At 46.8% G+C, this 23,165-nt stretch overlaps 1 protein-coding gene across 2 annotated transcripts in view; it reads left to right on the top strand.

The window, feature by feature from the left end:
- The window catches only part of USP43 (ubiquitin specific peptidase 43), a 50,445-nt gene extending 42,536 nt beyond the window's left edge, over positions 1–7,909 (top strand). For both annotated transcript variants that reach the window (XM_026005685.2, XM_072730348.1), the window contains exon 15: positions 6,115–7,909. In XM_026005685.2, coding sequence (XP_025861470.2) covers positions 6,115–7,175 — 1,061 coding nt within the window. In that variant the 3' untranslated portion in view covers positions 7,176–7,909. The remainder of the gene's footprint in view (positions 1–6,114) is intronic.
- The last annotated feature ends 15,256 nt before the right edge of the window (positions 7,910–23,165 follow it).

Genomic DNA, 23,165 nt, shown 5'->3' on the forward strand with positions numbered 1-23,165 from the left:
AGGAAAGAGGTCTAGTCCAACCCTCTGGCATGGCTGTATTTTTAATCAAGTATGCCACGGACTTTAATAATTTCTGCTTTATATTGTTTCGTTGCTGCTTTAATATGTGTCAGTGTCCTTTATAAATCGTCTGTTCTTGTTGTAACGTGGCACTTTATCCTGCTTCACGCTTTTCATCTTAAATTCTACTTTGTTAAGGGGCACCTGGGTGGCTCAGTCTGTTAAGTGTCCACCTCTTGATTTCGGCTCAGGTCATAATCCTCAGCGTCAGGAGATCAAGCCCCATGTCTGGCTCCATGCTCAGTGGAGAGTCTGCTCGAGATTCTCTCTCTCCCCCTCTTATCTTCCCTCCACTCTCATGGACACACTCTAAAATAATCAATAAATTCTAAAAAATAAAATTCTGTCTTTTTCAAGATTAATCATTCCACCCCTTCCTCCTTTTTTGTTTGCATTTTCCTGGTATCACTTTGCCATTCCCTTTTGCTTTATGAGTTTTTCTTTTAGAGTTAGTTAGTTTTAAGTGGTTTCTAGTAAACACTGCAGTTTTATTATTTTTGTTGTTATTTTTTTCAATGTCAAAAACGGAGAGCCTGTCTCACAAGCGGAGCATTCAGTCCATTGGTATTCAATCTAACAATGATAAACTTGATTTTGTTTCTTTAAGAAAGTTGTTTTGTTGTTGCTATTTCTGTTTTCTTTTTCCTTATTTATGCCCAGTTGGTCATGTGGCTCTTTGTTTCTTCCTTTGTCTGTTTAGAAGTTCTGCTGTGCCTTTTCCATCCTGCGAATTGTTCCCTTATCCTTCCCTCCCATGTGTGCCATCAAATGCATCTTCCTGTTCTATGGATATGGGAAGCCAGGTCATTCCTATTCCGTGCGCCGTTGTAGTTCATTTCTGCCTGCCGTCCTTCCCCGCAGTGAGATGAGACCGAAGAATGCTTCCAGTTCCTTTTCCCCACCCAGAGTGAGCGCTTTGAAATGCCTTCACGTGTTCCCTCTGCTCTGTTTTAGGACCCCTCCCCTGCCCCAAACTTCAATTCCCAGCCCTTAGATTCTCTGAGATGGTTCAGCACTTGGTTTCAGGCTGTGAACGCTGTGACTTCCCAGATCCCAAATGCTCTAATGTCACCTTGTATTCCCCATCCCCAAACCATCTGCCCCTATGCAGCTGCATGGTACACGGGCCGCGGGCTCCACTGAAAATCCCACCTGTCTTCTTTGCATCCCCCTCTGTCTTGAGATCTGGATTCTCATTCTTTAACATTTGGCCAGAGTTCTTTTTAGGGATGGGCGATGCACCCTCTCCCTCTGCATAGGCACAAATACTTTCCTTGACCAGGGAGTGAGTGGCAGCTTGGCTGGTCGACGGACTCTTGGGTCAGAATCCTTCCCTCTCTGGTGTCTGTAGATATTTTCCCACGGCCCGCCAGGCCCCAGGGTGGCAGGTGAGACGCCTTTTCCCCCCCTCCTACGTGAGAACCACTTGTTCTTTCGGGCTGGAAGCTGTTGCCCTTGGAGTTTAGAAATTCCACCAGAGTATGCCCAGGTCTGTTTCCCCACCACCACCCCCCCACCTAGAACCCCCAGAACCTGTCCGCCTACAGATGCAGGCTTTTCTTTAGGGAAATTGTTCTTTTGTATGTTTAATTATTGTTTCTCTGACTTTTCAAATTCTTATTATTTGCCTGGTGGGTCCCCTGGGTCCATTCCCGGGGTCTTCTAGCTTTTCCCTGCGATTTCTCTTGGTCGTCTTGCTCTAAGGTGTGAAACACTGTGCTTCCTTTGTCTTTTCGGCCATGGATTTGAGTCTCAACAGTGACCCACGTGCCTTCAAAGCATTTACTACATCTGAAAACCTAGAAGACCTTTTGTCAGCCCTCATTCTATCCTTGAATCTCCCTGAAAGCTTCTCTTTTGTCTGTTCCACTTCATCAGAGCCCTGTTCTGCTGGTTCTCTGACTCCCTGATCCCCTTCTGTGTGTTGTTTCTTCTGTTTCTGCCCACTGGGGCTCTTCTCCATGCTCTCCTGAGCAGAGGTGATTCTTGGAGTGATGAGGGGGGGTGGCCTCGGCCTGCCAAGGCACACTTTCCCCTCGCCACCCTCATCCTACTGGCTTAGTCTCAGAGCTGGACAAGGCTCAGCTCAGCCATGTAGCTTGTCCTTACCCTCTAGGGGACCCAGGGAAAGTCTGGGGGTCAGGCTTGTCCCAGGTTGCCCTCTGCAACCAGAGACAGAGATGTCTCCGAATTAAAGTGGGGGCTCAGAAGATGAAGACCCCTAGTGGGGAAACTTTTCTCCCTTGGTTAAGCCATGGTGGTCTCTTTGCTGCTTCCCTGACCCACCAAGCTCACTTGTGCCCCAGGGCCTTTGCACTTGCTGCTCCCTCTGCCTGCAGGCTGTTTTCCCCAATCTTTCACATGGCATCCTCCTCCCTTTTCACTCAGCTTTCTTCTCTCCTTACTCCTCAGCCACTGACTACGCTGTACTCCCCGGTTACCCCGCCTCATTCTTTGTCATAGCCTTCAGCACTCCATCCCACGATGTCACATGTTGCTGTCAGGCCCCACAGGGCCAGGAACTGTGTGTTTTTTTTCCACAGCCATATCCCTAGCACTGAAAACAGCCCTTGGCTCTCAGTAGGCTCTCCTTACATGTCTCTTGAAGGTGTAAGTAGTAGGTGGCTGTGAGAGGCACAGTGGAAAGCCTCGGATGTGCTGAGATACCTGGACCAGGAGGCTGGTCCTGTTGCAGGTGGATTAAGAATGGGCAGGGGGTGGGCAGCATGCATCCTGAGGTCAGAGATGCCCGACTTGTTAGCGGCAGATAAAAAGTCACATAGGAACATATGGGGGCATGTCTCAGGGCAGCATCTGCTACTACCAGAGCCAGGTGTGGGCAGGGCCGTGGGCAGGGCTGCAGGAGGGGCTGTGGGCCGGGCTACGGGTGAGGCTGCAGGTGGGGCCGTGGATGGGGCTGTGGGTGTGGGTGGCGCTGTGGGCAGGGCCATGGGCGGGGCTGCAGGTGCCATTGGGGCTCTGGGTAAGGACTGCAGGTATTGATGGGGCCGTGGGTGTGGGCGGGGCTGTTGGTAAGGACCACGGGTATGGGGGAGGCCATGGGGGGGAGTGCAGGTGCTGATGGGGCTGTGGACGGGGCCTGTGGGTGGTGGGCCGTGGGCAGGGCTGTGGGTAAGGGCCATGGATGTGGGCGGGGGTGCAGGCGGGTCTGTGGCCATGGGGGGTGGGGCAGGGCTGGGGGGGGCCTGCGGGTGGGGCTGGGGGTGGGGGCGGAGCCTGCCAGCTGTACAGGTGCCATCTGTCCCTCGCAGGACCTGGAAAGCCCATCGCGCAGGCTCTGAGGCTTCTCTGATTTTAAGGGAGGACTTCACCCTCCATGTCCTCCATGTCCTCCATGTCCTCCATGTGGTTTAAGGCTCTAGGTCCTCCCAGGTTCTCAAGCCGGCTGAGCCTGGGCCAGGCCACAGGTTCCAGGGCGGGGCAGCAGAGGGAACCCTCACTCAGGCATCTCTGAACACCAGCCACCTCTGCCTCTGGCTCCCTGCCTCCAGGAGGTCCCCCCGGGAGGGTCAGGGGGAGCACTGTCCCCTCCCCCAGGAGGGAGATGTCTGTGAGCAGTGCTCTCCTGTCCCTTCTGTCTCTGCCGCGTGGCCAACGCACCTCCCCGCTGCCCTAGGCCTTTCAGCCGGGAAGAGGGGATGCGCTGCCAAGCCACCTCGCCACCTGCCAGGCTGCAGGCTGTGTCATCTCGTTTTGAAAAGCTGAAAGTCACAGCTTTGTCCTCCCAATAAAAGCTTCCCTTTCTGCCCTTCCCAGGGTGGTGGACAAGGGGGAAAAAAATCCAGCAACAACAGCATGTGTGTCTCAGAGCCCAGCATATTGCTTTTCCCCTGAGGGATGGGGACTTAATGGTGGAATGACAAGGCCCGTCGAAAGTGAAACTGCAAAACATTTTGGGTGAAACTGTGTGTGTCTCTTGCTGTAATGATCTAAGGAAATGCTTTAAGGAAAACAATACCCAATGAAAGAAGAATGATTAAAAACCACCAGAATGAAAAAAAAAAAACCCACCAGAATGATCCATGGCAGGTAAAATTCCCCAGGAACCTCTGAGAGATGCTGTCAAACCCCTCCAGTCACTGGTGGGCAGTGGACTTTGCCTTCCCATCACCTCTTCCCCGGGAGCCTGGCTGATGATGTGTGCCATGCTTCCCCTGACTGCAGACCCTGAGCTGTCACCTGTCCCCTGAGAACCTCTGATCTCTCTGCATCTAGCTCGTCCCAGTTGGCTGTGGTGCTGACAGGGGCATTTTGTGGTGGTAGTCCTCGCTCATGGGGGTCATTCTCCTCCTCACTGATGAGAGTGTCAGGTGTGGGTGAAAGGCAGTGTGGTTGACATTGGGTCTTTATCTAAATGCATGTCACTGTCCCTGCACCATGCGGGTCGTGCGGGTGAAGACTTTTTTCCTCTGTGATGGCAGGCATCTTATACATCAAGGCAGCATAATGGTACAGTGACAGGTGATTGTGTGTTGCTATTATTATTATTATTATTATTATTATTTTAAAGATTTTATTTATTTATTTATGAGAGACACAAAGAAAGAGACACAGGCAGAGGGAGAAGCAGGCTCCCTGTGGGGAGCCTGATGCGGGACTCAATCCCAGGACCCAGAGATCATGCCCTGAACTGAAGGTGGCCACTCTACCACTGAGCCACCGAGGAGTCCCTTGACTGTTTTTAGATGCATGTTTCAGTGGTGTTATGTACATTCGTGCTGTGACTCAGTCACAGCCACCATCCATCCCTGTAACTCTTTTCATCTTGTAAATCTGAAAGTCTGCCCATTTCACAAAAACACAACACTCTCCCCTTCCCTGAGCCCCTGGCCGCCCCCTGTACAATTTCTGTCTGGTTTTGACCACTCTGATCACCTCATGCGGTGGAATCATGCAGTATTTGTCTTTTTGTAACTGGCTATGGAGGTCGCTTGAGATTCCAGATGAATTTCAGGATGAGTTTTTCTGTCTCTGCAAAAATCCCCACTGGGATTTTGATAGGGGTTGGGTTGAAGCTGCAGATCAATTGCTTTGGGGAATGGTGACATTTTAACAATATTGAGCCTTCCATGAACGTGGGATATCTTTCCATATCTGTCATCTTTAATTTCTTTCTAATGTTTGTAGCGTTTGTTATTCAAGTCTTTCACCTCCCCAGTTAATTCTGAAGTATTTTATTATTTTTGATGCTGTTGTAAACGAAATTGTTTTCATAAGTGACTCTTTCCTCAGGAGAAACATACAGCCATGGCTATGTGTGTATTCCCTTTAGAGACATTAAAATTTAGGAAAGAATTTTTTAAAAATCAGTCATACATAGACAGCATCATCCTATGTCCCCCTCGACATCTTGTCATTTTAGTATTTACTTTTCCATACTTGTATGTTTTCACATGCATGCATCACACACACGTGTATCCATTTTTTCAGCTGGGATTACACTGTTTTTTTAGACTATTTCTCCTTCGACATCACATATCAAACTTGTCTTTCCAACCATATATACATGTTGTAAAACACACAAAGAAGACGTAAGTGGCAGCTCTGATAAAATTAAATGCACCATTTGTTTATTTTTTTAAGCCCACAGATAGGATATCAGAGATTCTTGCCCCTGAAAGGTACAAGCACCTAATTTGACCTGGAAGAAGGAGGGACTTTTGCTGAGCGTTCTGCTTCATGCAAATATTTAGATATAAATGAAAATGGTATTCAGTCGTAGGGCTAGGTGCCTCTGAGACTGGGCTTTCTCAGGAGTCGGTGCTGCCTGGGCATGCAGCTGCCTTTGTTGAACTGGCTTGCCCTGTGGCTTCAAATATGTAAAAGGGTTCCATGGGACATGGTGCCAATGCTGATGCCTCCAAGAGCTAGAACCTCAGTGTCTCGCTCACCGCTCTGTCCCCAGCTCCCAGCACAGGGCTGCCTGAGTACATCAGGAATGCTCGCTCACTGTCTGTTAGATGACAGGCATTGTAGTCACGCATTGCAGCCGGAGGGGTATTCGGGCACTGACGCTCTTGGTGTCTCTTTCAGGAGGGTTGCAGTCTGGGCCTTTGGTCCGGGGTGTACGAGGCCGAAGCATCAGCATGAAGGAGCCTCCACCTTCCAGAGCCAAGCAGGGAGCCTTGTTCAAGACCATGCCCCTCCGATGGTCTCTTAGGCCCAGAGAGAAACCCCTCGGTGGGTCCGTGGAGCTGGTGGAGTACTTGGAGTCCAGGCGGAGGCCCCGATCCACGAGCCAGTCCATCGTGCCGCTGTTGACAGGCGCTGCTGGTGAGGACGGGACGTCAAAAGCCACCGGCCCGGCTAGGGGAGAAGAGAGTGGGCGAGCCAGCGACAGAGTGCCCTGCCCCTCGGGCCACACCAACTACTCTGCAACCCCTGGAATCTCAGATGGTCCCAACACTGCGAGGAAAGCCACGGAAAATGCAAGTCAGGATATCAAGCTGCCCAAAGAGTTTGACCTGCCCCTCCCGGTGATGCCCTCGGTGGGGGATGAGAGACGAGCCCGAGCTGAGGGCCAGAAGACCGCAAACTGCAAGGGAAGTGGTCAGGCAGGAAGCCACAGCAGGGTACCCTCCCCCAAGGAAGCTCTGAGCACCGCGGCATCTTCTAGAAGCAGCGCAGACGGCCGCCACAGTGCCTTAGCCAGGATGAGGACCCACGCGGAGGGCAGAGACATGGAAACTGACAGATCCCCACAGGGAACCCTCACCCTGCTGAGGTCTGTGTTTTGGAAGAAGGAGACCAAGCATGACAGGGCAGAGGTGGCCCCACAGGCGTCCCCAGTGTCCCTGGTGAGCGGCAGGCTGAGCCCAGCGGTGGGTGAACATGCTCGAGTCTCCTCTCCTTCCTTTCAGCTCCGGGACGGCCTGCCCAGGGCCCCCGCCAGCCGCCTGGAGAGGGACATCTGGTCGGCACCCAGCTCTCTCCGCCTCCCCCGCAAGGCCGGCAGGCCTGCGTGGGCCGGTGCCCTGGGCGCATCCCAGAGACCTGTTCCCGGAGAGCACCCTCCCTTGAGCACCTTGCAACAGGTGAAGTACCACACTCTTTCCTTAAGTCGGAAGAAAACGTTACCTGAGTCCAGCTTCTGATGGTGCGCGTTCCAGTTTCGTGCGAAGCTGGCCTCCTCACGATGGAGCCGCAGGAAGAAGCTTGTGTCGAGAGTGGGCTTTCGGAAAGCCGGTTGTCTTGTGACCCCTGAAAAATAAATTTATTTTCTTTCTTTCTTTCTTTCTTTCTTTCTTTCTTTCTTTCTTTCTTTCTTCCTCTCTTTTTTTTTTTTTTGGTACCCACCTCTAGATTTCCAACAAAGCATGTCCTAATACCTTCCTGTACCGTTGGGTGCTTTTATACTTGCAGGCCATGAGAGGGTGCTGTTGCATCAGCATTACCGGTTCAGCGCAAGATTGGATTTATTTCCCTAATTCCACAGGCCCGAGTACATGCCCTAAAGAGAGATTCAGATGTGGCCCAGCTTTACAGCTGGTAACTCTGCAGGGAGGCCTCATAAATAAGAGTCTTGGACATCCCATCACTTCTTGCCATCGGCTTCTCATTTTCAAATCTGCAATGCCTCTCTGGGATAAAGCCTTCAAGATGCCAAAAACACCGTAAAACATCTAGGAGAGAGATGGAGCAGAACCGGTGGCGATTTTAGGAAGATATTTAATATATAACAAAATAATTGTATTACTGTTTTTCAAGGTATTTAAAAAAGAGAACTATTTTGATACTAGAAGTAGAGGAAGTTCTTTTTAAACAAAAACAAAAATGAAGTATGACATCTATGTACAATTTTAATAAAGGTCCATCAGTGAAACATGCAGATGGCTCTTGGAGTTATTCAAGTTTAACAAATGATCTTTTTTTACCCCAAAGATTTTATTTTATTTTATTTTATTTTATTAAATATTTTATTTATTTATTCATGAGAGACACAGAGAGAGAGGCAGAGGCATAGGCAGGGGGAGAAGCAGGCTCCTTGCAGGATCACGCCCTGAGCCAAAGGCAGACAGACTCTCAACCACTGAGCCACCCAGGCGTCCCCCAAAGATTTTATTTTTGAGTTATTGCTATACCCAGTGTGAGACTCAAACTCACAGCCCTGAGAGCAAGAGTCATGTGAGCCAGCCAGGCGCCCCAACCATTGCTGTGTCGGCTTGGCTCCTTGCTTTTGATATAAAGTCATGACTTGTTTTGTTTCTGAAACTTTAAATAAGATGACTTGATGTTTCCTAAACAAACAGAAGTCCCCTTAGGTCTCTCTGTCTAAAGGATTAGTCCTTAGGAGGCCCGAGAGTGTGAGCCTGTCCCCACAGACCGATAGTTGTTCCGTTTCCTTGAGCTTTCCTTGAACTCCTCGGTAGCAGTTCTGACAAATATCCTGTCACTGCTTACTTGGGAGCTGCTACGCCCAACCCTAGGCCTTTGGGTCTGTGTGTAGTCTGTTTTCTAGAAATATTTCCTCTCTGTTGGGAACCATTTGTACAAGACATCCAACTCCAAAAATTAAGTTTTCCTTCATACATATTGCATGACTCATCGGTATGTCCCTGCCACTTTTATTTTTTTCCCTTAAGAAGGAAGAATGAGGTCCTTTTTTTTTTTCCTACTGAGACTATTCTCTCTCTCTCTCTCTTTTTTTTTTTAGGATTTATTTCTTTATTTTAGAGAGCACAAGCAAGGGGAGGGGCAGAGGGAGAAGGGGGGGAGAGAGAGAGAGAATCTTAAGCAGACTCTGTGATGAACACAGAGCCCAACATGGGGCTCAATGCCAGGACCCTGAGGTCATGGCCTGAGCTTCACTGACTGAGCCATCCAGGTGCCCATGAGAAAGACTACCTAGAAACACAGTTCCAAGGTAGGGAGAGCTGAGATTATGAGAGATTTTGAAGTAGGAGGACTGAGCCACTTGGCCTGGAAGGGCGACGTGAATGCCAGGTGACCCGTGTGCTTCTCAAGTGTGAATCCACTAATCTCAGGCAATGTGGAAGATGTGGCTGTCCATGCCCTCTGGGGTCATGGGCGTCGAGGAATCCTGATGCTTTTCCTGGCTCTTTCACTGCCGTTGATGTTCATTTGTCATCTTTGGCTCCATGCACTTCTAAGCTCAGCCTCCCTTCCTTTGTCCTCTGAGGGATTGGGTGATAATGACCCAGATGGCCACCCCCTGGCTTCTCCCCTGGAAGGTCTCAACTTTCAGAATGCCCTTGGATACCATGAGTGGGTCCCAAGTGTGAGTGGTGTCCTCCGTGATGCACCTCGGGCTGAGTGTCTTCCCTGGGCGCAGGACTTGGAGGTTTAGTAAGAGGCAATGGCACATGGACCCTGGTGGCTCTATCTGCACCGCTCCCCTGAGCCTGCTTCCCCCTCTACAGGGACCTGGCAGGAAAGGCTGTGAGCATAAGGGTCTGGGAAAGGATTTTGATCCTTCCAGAATGAATCCTAATTTAATGGTTCTGCCTCTAGGAAAACTGGTCTATTTCTTAAACTTTGCTTTCTTAGTTTCCGACAGGTATGCAAAATTTCAGAGGGAAATAGAGCTGTAGCACCCTCTTTTTGGAAGTCACGGTTCATGTAAATTGGACAGGGTTTGAGGCATTGACGTGGATGGAAGTTGGGAGCATTGATGGGTTCCTGTAAGCTTTATTGGTCCTTCAGACATCTCTCCCCAAACTCCAATTTTCTACCTGAATGGACAATATAAGAAAAGGGTCTCAGGGTGCTTGGGTGGCGTAGTTGGTTAAGTGTTCAACTTAGTTTCTGCTCAGGTCCCGGTCTCAGAATTGTGGGCTCAAGCCCCATGTCGGACTCCACGCTCAGTGTGGAGTTTGCTTGAGATTCTTTCTCTCTCCCTCTGCCCCTCCTGCTCATGCTCTTCCTCAATCTTTCTAAAATAAATAAGTAAATAAATCTTAAAAAACGGGGTGGGGGTGTCTCTAACGAGAGCCCTACTCTGGATAAGTTAAGAAGCTGTGTGTAATCCCTGCATTCGTGGTGGAAACAGGCTACATACACTCACTTCCAAGTCCTGGTCTCTGGGGTTGTGCAGAAAAGGCTTTCCTTAGACTGACACCTGCCTGTGGCAAATGAACCCCACCAAAGAAACACGTCAAAGTGGTTGGAGAAATGCTGGGTGTGAGCAGAGCTGGGTCTCACCTACCAGCTTTAAACCTGAGTGTGAGATAATCGGAAATGATCCCAGGGATGATCCACTTCTGGCTTTCTACAGCTGCATTCTGGAATGTCTTCCCTACCTATGGACATAGTTATTTGGCTGTAGATTAAATTTCATCTTCATGGTCCTCATGGCCCCGAAATACCTCTCAAGTGATGCAGGCACACATTTCCTGCAAAGGAAGCCCCCAGGATTGGACACAGATGTACATGCTATGGTCAGGACCAGGACAGAGGCTCTGTGACTTCATAGGATGGCGGATGGAAATCCAGGGAAATCCTCTTCCTCAGATCAGGACACTACTGTTGGGATTCTCCTTTGGATTGAAGTGACTATATCAGGAGTGGCCGTGGTCTGAGCAGCGACTCGGGAGCCCCCAGTGGGTCCCCCCAGGAGCTGAGTTTCTCCAGGCATGTGTAAGGGTGGCCCAACCTGGGGCTGTGTGTGCAGACGCTCAGCCCTGTCTGACTTTCCTGGTCTGAAGGGAAGGATTCCTGAGATCTTGGTTGGCCTGACCTTTGGGTAGCCTCACACCCAACCTAATGGCATCCCTCTTGCCACAGGGAAGCACCTCGGACTAGAGAGGAAAGGACCTGGATGAGGCTGCCAATGAAGTAACTGAATGACTCTGCGAAGCCACTTCACCCCTGGTCTCCCTTCCCACCTCTGTAGGTTGACATTGGACCAGATCCTCCCTCACTCTGCCTCGGCCTTGAGTCTCAACTTGCTGCCTCGCACACGCATGGAGAAACCAGACTCTGGCAGGAGCTGGGGTTCAAAGCCCACTCTGCCACCATCCAGCTATTTGAATTTGGGAAGTTAGTTTAGCTCTTCTGTGCCTCGATTTCCTGTCTGTGAAGTGGGGATGATAATAGGACCTGATCCATCAGGTGGTTGAGAGCACAAAATGAGCTAATTAGCAAACATTAGTTATCACCGTTACTGGGACCCCGAGCTGCCAGTGGAGGATTCAAGCCATTCATCCTCTGAGTGAGAACCAAAGATCCTTCCAGTGCTTGGAACAAGCTGGTTTACAGTCTTGTAGGGTGACAGAGGGTGGATCCCAAGAGGGCTAGTGAGAGGCATTCATAGGAAGGAAGCCAGATAAATACTTTCATTGACATATAATGGATTCTAGAGGTTTCGAAGCCTTCTGTTCCACTGTCTTAGAAATGGACTAAAGTTTACTCCATTTTTAGAGATCCCATAACTTCATCTGTCTGCCGTCCCAGCCCATGTAGGGGCTGTATTTATTTTTGTCCCTGGCAAAACCAAAGTGGCTCCGACGCGGGGAATGTTCTGAGCTGAAATGTTGACAAGTTGACCAGCAAATCTGTTTTTTTTTAAAAAAAAAATACTAAGTGGTGCTCATGAAATCACTTTGAAGTTAACCAAACTCCCAGTTTCTTTCAGGCAGGTTGGTGGGGGGCCGCAGGTCTCAGCCAGGGGACACTCTTCAAGCAGAGGACTTCCAGGCACACACAGGAACCACTGAGGCCCGGTTCCTGTCATTCTAGCCACATCCTAGAATTCCCTCAGGCTGTATTTGAATGGGTTGGTGTGCAGGTGCGTGGGGCATGGGTGGCTAGGGCCGTGTCACACACTCTAACATCAGACCCCAGCCACAAGCCCACCTCAGGAGCCAGGGGATGCGGCCAGCTCCAGCCAAGCCACATGGATGGATGTCATCCACCCCCCAGGAGGAAAGTGCAGGTGCTCTTTGCATAAGATGGGAAGCCGGGCAGACAGAACGGCTGGTGTCCACTGCTGTGGCCACCCGAAGTGTTGTTTTCTTACTCATTTACTTTCCACCTGAGTTGACATCTCTGCTTAATCTCCCATACTCCCTTTTTCTTCTTCCCCTTTTCCCATTTCTTTGCTTATTGATCTAGGACCCTCCCAATTCGATCCATCCAGCAGATGGAGAGCCCTACCAATAGTGTCAACATTGGAGGGGGAGGGAAGATCAAATAGATCAAATTTCAAGAACACTCCGCTCATCAAGAAGGTGGCTTGACCCATGTGTTTGGTAGTGATGCTTCCTTCTTTTCTTCCTGAGGTTGGTAAGTACAAACGGAGTTGTGGAAGCAACCAGTGGTCTTTTTGTAGAGGTTCCAGGTTCAAATTCAGGGTTAGCTATGAATTCTGTGGCCTCATGTCATGTCACATTGATGTCTTGGGGCCTTGATCTGTTCATCAGTGTAATGGAAACCTGCAGTGGTGTGCTGGGGTGGGCTCGTACTGGCTCCTGCAAGCCCATCGTTAAATATTCTGGAATCAGTATGTCAAAATCAGCCATAATCCAATTATTTACAATATAGAAATCATCAAACTCTACAAATCGGGCCTTCCCCCCCCCCCATCCTGGACCTCCAGTCTGCTAGCACACCCCTGGAGTTATGATAATATCACTTGTTACCTTCATAGACTCATTTAGGAAAACCTGTCTTAAAGCTGGTTAAGTGAGTGCTTACGAAGCAGCTATGAATCTGTGCTTTTGGTACCAGCCAAATGTGGCCTCGAACTCTTCTAATTCCCAGTCGGTGACCTTGGGCCGGTTACCTCATTGGTCTGAGCTGGAGCTTCCTCACGTCAGGTGACAATAATACACCTAGCTTGCGGTGTTGATGTGAGAACCGAATGCATTAATTATTATTAACTGAGTAATGACTGAATTATTATTTCAGTGAACACTAGAAATGTTGAATGAGTAATGGTCGCTGCCCTTTTCATGGCATTGGGAACCATTCATTTAGAAAAGATTATTTTTAATTGGTCTTTAGTATATATATATTACATTTTTAAAATTTAAATTCAATTTGCCAAAATATAACACCCAGTGCTCATCCCATCTAGAAAAGATTATTAAGATGAGCAGGAACCTTCTCTGGTTTACATACAGGCTTTCATAGACCGTTGGAACTGATCGCCTACTTGTACATCAATCAGCTGGTACCACTCTTTGGTTACATCCCAGCGTGGTTGGTGCCTCCTACAAGGCTAGCAAGCCTGCTCTTAGGCAGATGTCTCTTTCTTGGTACCATATTCCTATGTGTCAAAGACTGGAAATCTTCAGGGTTGGGATAGCCTGCAGTTCTTTACATGCTGGCTCTGGGTTCAGAGACTTATGTGGCTTTGGGGGAGAGAGAGGACACCGTTATTTCCCAGCCTCTCTTGTAAGGCTCATTCCCAAAAGGAAGACATATGAATTTGAGTAGGTTGGGTTCCAGGACACACAGTTATTAGAGAGTAAGTTATAGTCTTTCAGAAATCCCCTTGGATCTGTTGCTTCTCTAGCTTCCAGCCTCCACGGGCATAGTTCAACAGCTGGCAGCTCTAGCCATCTGGTTATTAGCTTCAGGAGGTAAAGCACGGCCAACAACCCCACCAGCTAATGTCTGCTCCTGCATTCCCAGGGGCTCATTTATTCTTTAAACACCCTGGGACATAAATGATATTGCTAACTCCATTTTTGCTGGTCTAGAGTCTAAGAGAAGAGTTTAGATACGTAGACTGGATCATCTTCAACCATTTTTGACTTACCAAAATGGTAGTTCCATGTGGTCCTGTGTAATGACTTGACCAAGATCACTGGCCCAGTTATAGGAGCACCAGGATCTGTGGAGCCAGTTCCCCAAACCAATGACTAGCTAGCAGATAGCACAAGAGACGAAGAGGACAGAAAAACATGAGGCATCTCATGATTTATAGTATACATTGAAATAAAATTCAGTTCGAATTTAAAATCTATTTAAAATAATTTAAAATTAAGAATCATTGAACCAGATGTGATAGAATCACAGAAAAAAACCTAATGGTAAGTAGAATGTAAAACACATTGGGTCATCTCAGCAAAGTCAGGCATCGGAAGTGGACACGGGAGCCAAGGCAGGCAATGTCCACCTGTGGCAGCAGGGCAGGTTCCCATGCCTATCACTCTCTCTATTTCCCTGATTGGTGTAGTGATCCTTGAGCTTCATCATCTCAATGAATGGATTTTGCTTTCAAGTTCCTTGAATAGTCCATGGATCTCAGGCTGGCTTCCAGGTGGAGGAAGGGCTCTGAGGGTGTTTCCAGGCTGGAAGGACCAATCTCATGAACACTCACACTTTGTCATAGAAACCTTCTGCTGGGGATCCCTGGGTGGCTCAGTGGTTTAGCGCCTGCCTTCAGCCCAGAGCGTGATCCTGGGGTCCTGGGATCGAGTCCCATGTCGACCTCCCTGCATGGAGCCTGCTTCTCCCTCTGTCTGTGTCTCTGCCTCTCTCTTTCTCTCTCTCTCTCTCTCTCTCTCTGTGTGTGTGTGTGTCTCTCATGAATAAATAAATAAAACAATCTAAAAAAAATAAAACAATCTAAAAAAAAAAAAGCTTCTGCCTTTTCTGCCTTCCTCTTCCTCCTCCTCTTCTTCTCCTTCCTCTTCAAAGATTTTATTTATTTGAGACCGAGTGAGCAAGAGAGAGAGCATGAACAGGGGGAGGGTCAAAGGAAGAGGAGAAGCAGGCTCTCCTCTGAGCAGAGGAGCCCAACTCAGGGCTGGATCCCAGGACCCTGGATTACCTAAGCTAAAGGCAGATACTTAGCCCAGTGAGCACCCCCGGGTATACCTCCCTTTGCCTCCTCTTAAAATTTTTTTTTTAAAAATCATATACAAGCATACAATAATTATTGTTTTGCCACTTCCTTTTTTTAAAATTCAAACTTCACTTTATTAAATTCACTGAGATATAATTGACCTAGACCATTGCGTAAGTTTAAATTGTGCAATGTACTGATTTGGTACATTTACACAATTGCAATAGGATTGCCATTGTAGTGTTAGCCAACGTCATCTCGAGAACATCACGTAATTATTTCTCTTAAATGGTGGGAACAGTTAAGATCTAGATACTTAGCATCTTTGAAGTATCGCTTCCTGTAATCGCTGTGTTGTGCTTTAGAGCTCCTGGGCTTATTTTTCTGCTGGTTGCACGTTTGTACTCTTACATTTGCTTTCTTTTTTCATTTAAGTTTTTGGAGTTTTTCCCCCCCAGGTCTCTAACTTCAGATTTGCCCCATTCTTTTCGGATGTTGCTTACAACTTGCTAATGCAAATGTGTCACAAACTTAACTAAGAGGCACTCGCATTGTTCCTATAATTCTGCTATTAAAAGCAATGGTGCTCTTGAGACGCCTGGGTGGCTCAGTTGGCTAAGTGTCCAATTCCTGATTTCTGCTCAGAGCGTGATCTTGGGGTTGTGAGATCGAGCCCCATGTTTGACTCTGTGCTGAGTGCAGAGTCTACTTAAGAATCTCTTGCTCTCCCTCCCTAAAAATAAAGTGATAAATAAATAAAATAATGTTCTAAAAAGAAAAGTTATCCCAAACGTCCCTCATTATCTGACATCTTGTAGGAGAAAAACTTATGATTATAGTGACTTATGTTCTGATGTGAAGGAATTTGCATATTGTAAGATTTTTAATGGAGGAAAAAATTAATTAGTGGTAGGATACAAAGAACTTCTTAGTGATGTAGCCTTTCCTTACGTGGTGACTGTAAAATGTGTGATTGGCTTTTTAGTTTTCCCTAATCCTTACTGTTAGTGAATCACTCAAGCTGGATATCAGTGAGTGATAAGCTTTGCAGAATGGCACACACCTGCTTGGGGTGACTATCCCATGCCCCCAGGTGCTGTTCCATCAGACTACCGGCCCCTACAACATGTGTTCTCCACGACAGCCTCACAAAGGTGACCCCACATCTTCTTTTTTTTTTTTTTTTCAGGAGCTGAGGACAATGGGCATGACACTTCAAACAGAAGCATCTATACCAGCCTGGAAGAAAGTCTCAGAGAAATGGGGTAAGCTGCCTCCTGGGGAAGCATTTACTAAATGAGTTCCTTCGAGATTCTTCTGAAGATAAAAGAAGCCCAGAGTAAGGCGTATTTAGGTAAAGGCTCTCGATGTGGGAAACAGTGCTTAGGGCTTAGAGACAGCACTGAGGAGTCTAAGAACAACTCAGGAGAGCTTCCACTAGAGATGTGGCAGGGCTGAGTTTTAGAACCAGTCATGCATTGACTGCGGGGACTTCAAACAAGTCATCTTGTCTCCCTGGGTGGCATCATGATTACGTGCAAAATGCAGAAGGAGGTCCTTGCAACTGGAAGGGTCCTTCTAACTCTGATAATTCTTTGATTGTCCTGGAGAGGGGTCTTGGAGCCAGATGAACTTTCTGGAGTCAATGACCAGATCCATTATTTACTAGATTTGCAATTTGGCCACATTCCTCCTCTGTAGGAGAAGGGTAACGGCAGAGGCTCCCTCATGAGTTATTGTCAGGATCACACTTGAAATAGTCATGATAGTGCCTGGCACACAAAAATGCTCCATCGGTGTGTGTTTTTATTCTGCCTCTGACCTTCTCCTCAGGGTGAGCTTAGTAAATCCTACAGGAAGATTTAGAAAAAGTGCAGGACAAAGGGACATCATTCAGCTGAGAACAAGTCCTTAGGTGACAAGGTTCATTTGTGGTGAGGAGGACAAAGAAATACTTCATTTACTCTTAAAATCAGGAGAGCTCTTCTCTTCAGCTCCCTACCAGGACTCTGGGTCTCCACTTACTGCCTGTTGTATGTCCCACTGGGCCCCAGAGAGACAGAGAGAAGAGTGGGAACATCTTTCCACACCTTTGCTCGGTCCCCAATCCTGTCATCATGTGCATCAGAGTCCACTCAGGAGACAGAAACCACGGGGGGGTTTGGACACGTTTAATATAAAGAAATACACTGTGTTAACTATCACATGAGAGCTTGTAAGAAGAGAACAGGAGTCTGGTTGGAAGGAGCAGCCTCCACTTGTAGGCTCTAAGGAAGCTCTAAGGAAGACCCCCAACCACCCCAGGGCTGAGATACTCACCTGAGATGCAGCACAGGTGTGGTCCAGTGAGTGGTACCAGTAGCATCATACCTGCTGGAAAAGGAGAGAGACTTAGAGGGTCCAGATCTGTGTTCTAAGCATCATGCCTGCTGGGTATGTGGTGTTCCCCTGGCAAAATTTGCAGGGACTTGCCCTTGAGGGTACTGGGGAAAGCTGTTCTCAGGAGGTGTCCCCCAGGAGGCACACCAGTGCAACACCCCCAGAAGAGGGGGTGCTGGTGAAGGCGCTGGCTGGTAGGGGCTGTGACTACCAGGCATACTGGGCACTGGGAAGTAATGTGTGTGCCACGGGAGCCTGCCAAGAGAAGCACCCAGAACTAGGATGAGAAACCCCTCCTTTCTGCAATATCTCCTCAGTGTCTTCTACTGACAAAGCTTAACATCATACCTGCTGGAAAAGGAGAGATTTAGAGGGTCCAGGTCTGTGTTCTTAGCATCATACCTGCTGGAAAAGGAGAGAGATTTAGAGGGTCCAGATCTGTGTTCTTAGCATATTACCTGCTGGAAAAAGAGATATTTAGAGGATCTAGATCCATGTTCATGGAGCAGGTAATGAAGTATGAATTAGAAGGCAATATGTTGATTACTGGTACCAGGTGTGTTTTTCCCATTCCCCTCTTGTGGATGAGCAGGGCACCTCGTCATGGCCCCGTCTTTATGCAGGTGCCCCTTCCGTACCCCAGCAGAAGAGTAAGAAGACCCCATATGCCATGAACTCTGAGCTGTTCATTTCCCTGCTCACATCTAGTTTTCACTTCCATTTCTATTACTGGCACCCAGGGAGATCCCTTTCTTACTTTTATTATTCGAACATTTGTAATACCTTACGACTTTCACTGTTTTCCTTATTTCTAGAATCAGAAGGAGAAATCCTGTCTCGTAAGTCCAGTCTGCTGTGATGATTGGGAGTTGACCTAGAAGTATCAGGCACCACAGATAAATGTTGCACACATACCCAGAGACAGGGATAGGATATTTTACACTTCGAACTTACAAATCTATGATGTGATTTTGTAAATATAACAGAGATGATCCTTTCTTAGCATTTTCTTTCTTTTTTAAAAAAGATTTTATTTATTTATTTATTTGTTTATTTGTTTATTTATTTATTTATTTGAGAGAGGGAGAGAACATGAGCAGGGTGAAGGAGCAGAGGGAGAAGCAGACTCCTCACTGAGCAGGGAGCCTAACTTGGGGTTCGATCCAGGGAGTCTGGGATCATGACCTGAGCCAAAAGCAGAAGCTTCACCAACTGAGCCCCCCAGGAGGCCCACTCTTAACATCTTCTTAGAGGTAAATTTATAGTCTGAAAGAGCCTTGTACCATTTGATCATCATAAAAGAATGGTAAACACCATTAAAAACGAGAAAGAGCATCAAGCTTGAAGTAGTGCTGGCAGGGTGGGAGGCCACGCCCTTGTCCTTAGTTGGTTCTCCTCCCCAGTTCTCAAACACCAAGGCTGTCTCATGCCCCTTGGCTTTTGTCATTCTCTCTCTCTCTGGAACATTCTTTCCCTCCTCCATCTGGAAAATGTCCACACACCTTTCAAGCTTGACTCAACCATCACCTTACCTGGGGAGCCGTCCTCTGACACCCCAGCAAACAGTGAGGCTCCTCTGTATGCTTGTGCATCTTTAGAGCATCTGGATCCCCCGTGAGACCCTTAGAGCTCTGAGGTGAGAGCTGTGTGCCCATGGTCACACAGGGTGCTGTCACCTTACCTGATGACAAACTAGCTCCTTAAGCGACCGAAAAGCCTGGACACTTCTGACCCTCGCCTGTCTCCACCCTGTGGCGGCGGGAGATGTCCCCATGAAACTATCTGCTTGGGACAGTCTCCTTCTGAATGCTCTGGAACTGCCTCCGAGTCAATCCCAGGTGGTCAGGGACAGGCTAGTGGGTAGTGGCTGGGCCTCCTCCTTCCATCCTGCCAAGGCCAGCCGTCCGACAGACTGAATATTCTCCATAAGCCCATAGTCTTGAGTCTCTTTTTGTTTTATAGGACAAGAGGACGATTCTACAGTAGATTCCAGCCCTGGATCACACTCAGGACCGAGCTCCCTGCCACCTTCGCACAGAAGCTGAATGCATCTGTGAGCTACTTCGGAAAAGTCTGGAAGCATGTTAAGGACAATGAGAACATTTTCTGTGGTCTCTGACATCCCAAATGGGGCCCAGTTCTCAGCCTTAGAATTGTGTTCTGGAAAGGACACATGGTCTGTAGGGGAGACAGTCTCCACATGATGGGGAACAATGCTTTCATAATTGAGTGGGTGCAAAGGGCTATGCCATTTGGGGAAGCATCTTCGGTATTTTATTTTTTTCAAAGATTTATTTATTTTAGAGAGAGAGTGGGGGTGGGGAGTGAGCAGAGGGAGAGAATCTTCAAGCTGACTCCCTGCTGAGCGTGAAGCCCAACGCAGGGCTCCATCCCCATGACCCATGAGATCATGACCCGAACTGAAACCAAGAATTGGACGCTCAACCAACTGAGCCACCCAGGCAGACCCACATCCTCAGGATTTTAAATGTATATTTGCAAACTGGAAAAAGAGGCTTGCAAGTTAGGTAAGATAGGCTGATTCTCAACCAGGGAAAACTCCCCATAAACACCTGGATCAGGATTTTGTGAAATCTAATCAGATGAGTTTAACCTGAATTTCACAGAGAGACAAGGGTAAGACTTTCACGTTTGTAGAAACGTGTCAAAAGGTTGGGAAGCCTGGGACACCTGGGGGGCTCAGCAGTTAAGCATCTGCCTTCGGCTCAGGATGTGATCCCAGGGTTCCTGGAATCCAGTCCTGCATCGGGCTCCCTGCATGGAGCCTGCTTCTCCCTCTGCCTGTGTCTCTGCCCCTCTCTGTGCGTCTCCCGTGAATAAATAAATTTTAAAAAAGAGAAATACTATAGGGCCCTAAGCTCTCAGTATTTTACACCGTGTTGTTGTTATTATTATTATTATTTTTTGATTTGAGATGCTCTTTGCTCTGTGCATGTGTGTGTGTGTGTGAATGAGAGAGAAATGTGCATATGTTTATATATATATATATATATAAAGCTAGTGTATTTGTATATGGTGATATCTAGTAGATAGATGTTTTTTTTTTTTACAAGCTTCGTACAAGCTTCAAGAAGTCCATATTTTGCAGAATCCTGAATGCCAAGATGAGGCATTTCAGTTTGATTTTTAAAAGAATCAGGGACTTTGGAAAAAATGTGAATACAAGTGTGACATGGAAAAAATCATCTAGGAAAAAATACTCAGGACCCGTGAAGAGATTGCATTCACCACAAAAGCACCACCCTAGGCAAATAGCCCTAATACAGTTAGCACAGTATAATGTTGATCTTTTCTGTTTTCCAGAAAGCGGACATAGTACAAGGACCCCAGAGGAATCAAGGTAAGATGCAGGGCACTGGCGTGGGTGGCAAAGGACATAAAGCTTATTTTATTTCTTTTAAAATAAAAGTAATAGACTTATAGAAAGTCAAGAACTACAGAAAAGTATAAAGATGGGGGAATCACTGAATTATTCATTTTTGGGTATAAAGTCCAATTTCTGGGATATTTTTCTCATGATCGATCAATTCTCTCAAAGAAAGTCTTCCAACATTTCTAGCTGATTAACCACAACACTATTTTAAAATATCTTCATTATGGGGGCAGCTGGCTGGCTCAGTGGGTGGAACATGTGACTCTTGATCTCAGGGTCGTGATCTCAGGGTCCCACGTTGAGTGGAGAGGTTTCTTAAAAATAAAAGCTTTTAAAAAAATTTCTTCATGACTGACTAATAGATCTCTTGATACATTAATCAATGTTTATGGCCTGCCCTGTGCGAGGTACAGGTATAGCTGTCATCCACACAAAGTGATTCCTCAAGTACAATTCTAAGATATTATCTATATCATATAATTATTTTATCATATTTTGAGAAGTTGTTTTGCTTTAAAATGACATGGTATTTTTACAAATTTTTAAAAAGATTTTATTTATTCCTGAGAAATACAGAGAGAGGCAGACACAGGCAGAGGGAGAAGCTTTATTCCACTGCAGGACCCAGCACCTACTCTATATCTTTGGTGTCTTTGGGCCAGACCTCAGACATCCAATCCTTGGCTAAGACATTTTGATTTTATTTGACAACTAATGAGGAGCCCCTAATTCAAATATTTCCTGCAAATTTTTACCCTTCTAGAATTACCAGGCAAAAGGGCAAGACAAATGATAAGGATAGAAAGTTCAAGGAAAGGATCCAAGGCAAAAAAGCTGACTGATGTGGCTCAGGATAGAAATAATTCAATCAAAGGAATGGACAAGAAGCAGAAACCAGGGGCTGTCAGAGAGAGGAAGGGGAGGGGACTCTGCTTTCAGAGGGTGATGCCTAGGCATGGGCATCCACTGGAAGCTCCTGATCCTTATGGATCACCCAGGAACTTACTTAAAGTGGTTTTTTTAGGGGATTGACTAAGCCTTTCTCAGGATGTAAGAACTGTTGTAAACCAGTTACTTAAGCAAGTTTCACGTGGTTGGAAGATTATCTGTCACCTACTTGTTTATCCATCTTTTGTTTATCATGATTCCGAAATATGAATTTTTAAAAAAATACAGTGAAAATCAAATGTATTACCTCTCTACAATAGAACGAGTTATTTCCCCCTGACGATACATGTCCTCATTCCCTGTGAAAATAGGCTCTCCTTGAGATACCCATTGAACTACCTGAGCCAGTCTCCATATCACATGGATACAGTCAGAAAGAAGAAACGCAAACTGAACCAGTTTCTTATGTTGCATGGGACTGAGTAATTGGGTGTCCGGTGAAATGCATTGCTCGTTCTTCAAATCTTCATCTGCTTGCTTTGGATGCAGCTGTCAGGGGTGGTGTGGGTTTGCACTCCTCTGTTCTCAGCAGGTGTGATCTTCTTCAAACCAAGCAGCAATGGCAAATGTTGGTGAGGTGAAAATAGGATACACAGGGCAAAATCTTGGACCAGATTGTGGATACAAAGACCTAGAAGGTGATGGGACCTAAGTCAGGGAGCAAGTTAGAGCTATATCTGGGACTAGGAAACAAGAATTAAATGATTTCCTGTAGTCTACTATAGCAATAACTCAACAATCCCAACTTTAGGGTTTTGGATATCTTGTTCAGTAGCCTTTCCATGAATGTGTGTAAAAATCCTCCCCAAAGTCTGCAGTTATCTATCAATGTAAGAGACAAATACCTTGTACCAAAACAATCTCTGAACTGTATTTGTGGTACAAAGCAACCGTCCAACAAGCAATAGGACATAAAATTCTAGCCATGTAAAGTTGGGTTCAAAAGGATTGATTTGGGAGCTGAACTTGAGCCCCTCCCTGTTATGGACATTTGGGAGCCTCTGTGGTCTTTGACTTGCCTTGGAAGATCAGAGGTGAGGATGCCAGGAGGGGACACAAAGTAAATAAGCAACCAGGGCATGTTCTTTTCTTACACCGAGTCAGACTTAGAAGCAGTGAGTGTTAGTGTTGCGTTTTTTCTCTTTCCAGAATCAGAAGACTGATCACAGTAATAGTCCCCCATCAGACCTTCCTCAGTCCGCCAGCTGCCTTCACCCTCTGCTCATCTCTGAGGGATACCTGAGGCCATGCTGGGTAACTCTAACAGAAAAAAACAAAGGAAGAACTATCAGAGGAAAAAGACAAATATTTGATTATATGAATATTATCAGAAGCAAGCTAACAAAAATTGGGGAGATGTCTATAAAACTCTACCTCTGGCCCACTACATACATAGACTAACTCAACATTTAATATATAAAGTGCAGTTTTAGAAATAATGGGCAAATAATAAAATAGGTAAGTGCATGAACAAGTACATAAAATAAATGTAATTGGCCAAAAAATCACAAAAAATGTTTGAGACAAGTGGCATATTCCAGACTGGCAAAGATAAAAAGCAATCATCAAATGATCTTGGTTGTATGGAAGTGCTGAATCACTCTATAG

Source organism: Vulpes vulpes, chromosome 12 (assembly GCF_048418805.1).
Source record: "Vulpes vulpes isolate BD-2025 chromosome 12, VulVul3, whole genome shotgun sequence".
Taxonomy (NCBI): domain Eukaryota; kingdom Metazoa; phylum Chordata; class Mammalia; order Carnivora; family Canidae; genus Vulpes; species Vulpes vulpes.